The 5658-nt window shown below is 40.8% G+C and overlaps 2 protein-coding genes across 2 annotated transcripts in view; both read right to left on the minus strand.

Annotated features, from left to right (window-relative positions):
- The window catches only part of LOC104949057 (voltage-dependent P/Q-type calcium channel subunit alpha-1A-like), a 12593-nt gene extending 8811 nt beyond the window's left edge, over positions 1–3782 (minus strand). Inside the window, exon 1 of the mRNA XM_010775337.1 lies at positions 3760–3782. Within this exon, the coding sequence (XP_010773639.1) occupies positions 3760–3782 (23 nt within the window). The remainder of the gene's footprint in view (positions 1–3759) is intronic.
- On the minus strand, positions 3372–5280 carry LOC104949048 (voltage-dependent P/Q-type calcium channel subunit alpha-1A-like). Its single transcript, XM_010775326.1, has 3 exons — positions 5157–5280; positions 4510–4569; positions 3372–4360 (listed from the first exon to the last, which is right to left on the minus strand). Exons 1-3 carry the CDS (start codon positions 5238–5240, stop codon positions 4250–4252), a joined length of 255 nt encoding a protein of 84 aa, XP_010773628.1. The 5' UTR covers positions 5241–5280; the 3' UTR covers positions 3372–4249.
- Between the last annotated feature and the right edge of the window lie 378 nt (positions 5281–5658).

A 5658-nucleotide genomic window follows, 5' to 3' on the forward strand; every position in this document is an offset into this window, starting at 1 on the left:
ACACACACACACACACACACACACACACACACACACACACACACACACACACACACACACACACACACACACACACGATGTATACATCACTTCAGGGGACATTACATTGACTTACATGCATTTCCTGGAGACTTATCCTAACCTTAACCATAACCAACACATGCCTAACCCTAACCCTTACCCTTAACCTTACCATAACCCTTACCCTAAACCTAACCAAGTCTTCACCCTAAAATTAATGATTCCGAATCATTAATTTTAGGGTGAAGACTTGGTTAGGTTTAGGGTAAGGGTTATGGTAAGGTTAAGGGTAAGGGTTAGGGTTAGGCATGTGTTGGTTATGGTNACTTATTATTATTATTATTATTATTATTATTATTATTATTATTATTATTATTATCACTATTGTTAAAATTATAATTTGTTGTATTCACCAGGAAAATATTGTGGATTAATTGTCATTAATTTCTAACTAGCCCTAACCCCTATTTTAAATACATACATTTCTATTTGGACTATAACACATTTCAAAAAATCTGCACACAAGCACTTCCTTTCAAAAACCATGAGCCGAGTTACACTGCAGCTTTTAGAGCCTTCATTTGCATCAATGATTCAATTATTTAGAAAGGCCTACTGACAACTCGAACAAACATTTCCCGTCGAAAAAAATATATCTCAAAATGCCTTGGTAGTGTTATAACATAACCAAACTCGGTCAAGTATCAGGCCCGGTGTCTCTGCGAGCCTGTTTGGACACAAAGCTTCGTCAGGATGCAGGACAGCAGCAAGCGGTCCAAGACACCAGCAGCCCTCAGACCAGACTAATTGGATTAAAGGAGCGATAAACATCTCCATTGAGACTGCTGAGCCTTTCTGGAGTGCCATTTGATTTCCACCAATTGAATTAGGGCTCTATCTGGATGTACATGAGTCTGTTCTGACTGTTTCGGATCTGCCCATCAGCCATTTGTGTCGTTAACCCCTATCGTAGTTAAATCAGACTTTATTGGTTCAAACGGCCTAATTGATTGTTTTGTGAGTTTGTATTTATGCTGACAAACAGTACGCAGCAGCCTTGCCTGGATAACAACAGTTTGACATCCCTGCTGCTTATTAATGACTCAGATTTGCTTTATTTATTACAACATTTGTGTAAAATTGCTTCAGCTGCTATATTTTTTGCAAGTTCTTTGACTATTCCTATTCTTTCTGTTTATTTGAAGCTATTGATGTTTCACGGCAGACATCTATTTATTAGTCCATCATTAAAAAGTCCCTAGGAAGGAAAGACTTGGTCACAGAGAGAGGAAATACAGACGGGTATGTAAAAGAAAGAGGTTAGAGAATACAGTTTAGGACAGAAGCACACAAACACACACAGAAACACAGACTGGTTCAAAAGCTCACACACACATATACATAAGGAAGAGAGTTAGTGAACACACAAAAGTGAGAGAAAGACTGGAGCAGGAGTCAGTCTCATAGATGGCACCACCACTAGAACCCTGGAGCACCGGCCGAGTTCATCATTTCTCTATACAGGACAAACACTTTCATCTCCATACTGGCCTTTAAGAAACTCTAAAATACTGGCATTTCCTTTTGTTTGTATCCTCGTTGATATGCTGCAAAACCAAGACAATGTGAGACCATGTTAAAACAGGACTCATTAGAAGAAAGAGGACTTTTCACTGATTATACAAAATCATCACTGGACCACTCAACAGAGATTCTTCTGACATTCTAAAAAACAGTGAATGCATTGATTCACGAAATAATCATACATTATGTGTTTCTAACTATGCTACTGCTTGATTTTCTTCCTTTAAGTGAATTGATAAGGCTTGCCACAAAGTACTGTGTGGAAGCACCATTGTGTGTGTCCCATAATACCCAGTGGGCAAATGCAACCGTACATTTATAGAAGCCATAGTAACTCTGTAATGAGCATTGGAAATAATGAGTTTAAAAGATGCATTTCCCCAACTTCATGTGTTTGTGGGATCTTTTCATACTCATATTCCGAGATGACCAGCAAGAAGTCTATTTGTATTTAGGCCAGCAGGATGAGGGGGAAGAAGTAAAAGAGATGCAGGGTGTTGCTATGCATGGTGAGAGAGATGAAGAGAAGATCAAAGAGCAAACGACAAAGGGAAGATAATTATAAGCAGAGACGGCCATTTTTTCCTCAAGTCTTCTTTGACAATTGCCTAAGGCTTAACGGCGATTCAGCTTCCACTTATTTAAAGTGTTTTGAAAGCTGGATGGTCATGACTAATATAGGAACCAATGCTAGAAGATTACATGCAAAGTGGAGCAGTTTTCTTTGGTTTCCACTTGGTAAACTTCATGTCAGCTTATGTCTCAAAGACATAAAGGGTTAAAGCAGTACCAAGTACAGTTTAAATGCATTATGCAGCATGCATTCAATTATGTATGTCACTTAGCCCATTCCATTTTGATATCAAGGATATGGAGACATTGTGTCTGTATGGATTCAGAACATCCATTTCATCTGAGTCTATGGAAGATTGTACCCGTTTCAAAGTATCAATTTGATCATTTAAAATGTAAAAAGTGTGTGATTTACGAGGTAATCGTCCATGTTATAACATTTCTGTTAATACCAATTCAGACCCATTATAAAAAAAGTATACACAGCTTTTGCAGCTGCTCAACCTTTGCAAATAACACTGAAAGAAACCGTGTTTTTCTCAAAGCTCCTGCAAAGAAATAAATGCATCCCAGCCTGCGGTGCTGCAGTGCAATTTGCACATATATTAAAAATATTGCAAATATTGGAGCTAAATCTGCCCCTTTCTGTGTAAACTAACTGTATTGCATAAACTGACGAAAATCAGCGCCAAAAGCCACACAAAGACTTTGAGACGGAGCAGATATAGCACTGGCAAGCGATGCACAATCCATAGTGCTATAAGCATCTGCAATCCATTATTTGTGAATTCGCCCCTCAGTGTATTTAGCTGTTGCTGGGAAATGAAATGGAGCCTACCCAACACAAAATAAGGTTTGATGCCATGTGATATGAATGGCAAAGCAGCAAGCACACAGGTATAATGTGGACTTACAGCTAGGCTAATTAACGGAAACCATTAACACATTCTGTTTCAGCCCTGCATCACTACTGCATACATTTGAGGGAATCACAAATGGTCACTTACTTGCATGGGTGAATGTGAGGCAGGATCAACGCAACTAGTAAATCCTTTTCTCCTTATCGGAAAAGGCCAGAGTGTCTTGGTCTCCACGCGAGGATACTTCCTGTGTCTATTACATCTACTATGATAACCCCACACCTTTTCCCACACATAAGACCATCAAAATAAACATGTGTGGGGCACTCCGCACAGACATTGTTGTTTCCTGTAAAAGTATATTTCATTTTTAAAGTCATGAAATAAGATCAAGCATATTTTCTGCAGGCGACCCGTGAGTATTCGTGTCGAAGGTTACAGCATTACCTTTGTAAACCCATTGGACAGTAAGTCTTCACTATCACATTACACTTAACATTGACCGTAGTTCTGAAGGGCTGCTTGCTTTAAATTCTCCCAAATGATGCAAGGGCATGACAGCAAATCCTCACCAGTCATGCTCTGCACCCAGCAGAGTGCTCATAAACTAAGCCCTAACTGAACCCAGTGTTTGATCCTCACAGTCATGCAGATTAAGAAGGGTTTAAAGTACCTGCTTTGCCGTGGAGAGGGGTGTGGAGATTTTAGAGAGGCAGCTCACCATGACCTGTCCAGGCTTTGCATGGGCCCTTTAACTCTAGAACGCCTTGGGCACTAAAGGGTTACAGGTGCAAAGGGTGGTCCTCACCTCTCACAGGGGGCGCGGATGCGAATAGAAAGGGATGCTGGGGATATTTTTTTTTTTTAAATGTTGGGGCGCAGGGAGTTGGTGGAGGGGTTTAGAAATGGCAGGACTGTAGAAGTTGAATAAGAGAGAAAAAGCAGGAGAAATGGCCAACTGTAGAGACGTGGGCCTTTGAAAGCACAGGGAGATAGAAGCAGATGGCAAGGATATAGAAAATGCTGAGAGAGAGAGAAAGCATGTGATCGGGTATGAAAGAAAGAACAGAGAGAGGAATAGAGGCTGAATTGAGCCATGGGTGACTCAAGCAGAACAGGGGAGGCTGTACTCCAAGGTACCAGTGAGGTGGTAGAGAGGCAGGAGAGATGGAGGAGCGAGGAGGGGAGACAGGGGGAGGCAGGAGGGGGACTTACGTGAAGGCGAAGGCCACCAGAGCACCACTAACCACTATAAAGTCAAGGATGTTCCACAAGTCCCGGAAATAAGAGCCCTGGTGCAAGACCAGGCCCAAATCCACCATCTGGGGGAGAGAAAGGAGAACCTGGTCATGAGGCGTGTGAACTCCTGGGTATGGATGGCGTCGGTGTGCTATGGAGAAATGTCTAATCCTCATTTGGGCTGGGCTTCTCTTGGTATGTCGTTGATTGTTGACTCTGGACATTGCCTCACCTTAATCAGCATCTCAAATGTGAATACTCCTGTGAAGACGTAGTCAAAATAGCGTAGGACCTGCACGAAGAGAAAAAGGGAATGATTTGCTGCTGAATTCAACTACTTGTTAAGTGTGACATGGTGGAAACATGGGGACTTTTTTATTCAAGCAAAAGCCAATTTTTTTACATTGGGATGTGGTCCATGTTTTTTTAAATATCGAATGATACAATAAGAATGATTTACAGTAACATTTTAAGCTGCTAATGAAAAATATATAATTAAATTAAAATATCAAACAATAAATCCACTTAAATGTAATTTGTGACAGAGTAAGAGCATCAACATTATATTGTTAACTCTTCCTTATAGAGCCTGTACTAAATAGCCCTTGGTTTGATCCTTTTAAAATCTGGAAAAATACATTTCTTATTTCCATTTTTTAATTGTTTGACTCTTTATTTTGGTTTTATTTAACACATTATATAATGTATTTATCACTGATCCAGCTCATCACATGTAGAAGGCAGGAGTGACACTACAAAGAAAAAAAGCAACCAGCATATTAAGTAAAAAGCAAAAGCATTATGTATTGTAAACATGTATACAAATGATATTTCATACAGCAGAAGCCTTGTCTCTTCCATGTACATGGACTTTCTTACATTGTTGCGGGGGGATTCGGGCCACACGGGGTCTTCAGCAGCCAGCGCGATGCTGCTCATGGCAATGACCAGCAGGATGGTCATCTCAAAATATCGCAGGGTGCAAACGTAGTGACAGGCACGCCGAAACCTAAGAGCACACAAATAGTTTTGATGAATATCTCCAGACTAGATCTACCTATAAAAGTGTTGGATCTGTGACTTGATAGAAGATTCATTGTCCATTCACAAAAAGCTAAAGTTGTGTGGATGCCTCAAGAATGCATTCCTGTGTGTCAGATGTTGAATTATACAGTGTAGTTGTGTGTGTGTGTGTGTGTGTGTGTGTGTGTGTGTGTGTGTGTGTGTGTGTGTGTGTGTGTGTGTGTGTGTGTGTGTGTGTGTGCCTACATCATGCAGGTCCCTCCACTCTCTCACTCCAGGCCCATGTACAGATGTGTGCAGCTGTACCATGCAGGGTCCACATCCTCTACTCTGGTCCAGTGTGATGCTCACACTGACT

This window comes from Notothenia coriiceps, unplaced genomic scaffold (genome assembly GCF_000735185.1).
Source record: "Notothenia coriiceps isolate Sejong01 unplaced genomic scaffold, NC01 NC01_scaffold00015627, whole genome shotgun sequence".
NCBI lineage: Eukaryota > Metazoa > Chordata > Actinopteri > Perciformes > Nototheniidae > Notothenia > Notothenia coriiceps.

Excerpts from the sequence above, each read along its gene's own strand:
- LOC104949048 (XM_010775326.1), bottom strand. The coding sequence starts at position 5,240 with ATGACCATCCTGCTGGTCATTGCCATGAGCAGCATCGCGCTGGCTGCT. Across the intron at positions 4,570-5,156 it reads CCGAATCCCCCCGCAACAAT|GTCCTACGCTATTTTGACTA; the intron begins GTAAGAAAGTCC and ends CTCTTCGTGCAG. Across the intron at positions 4,361-4,509 it reads CATTTGAGATGCTGATTAAG|ATGGTGGATTTGGGCCTGGT; the intron begins GTGAGGCAATGT and ends TCTCTCCCCCAG.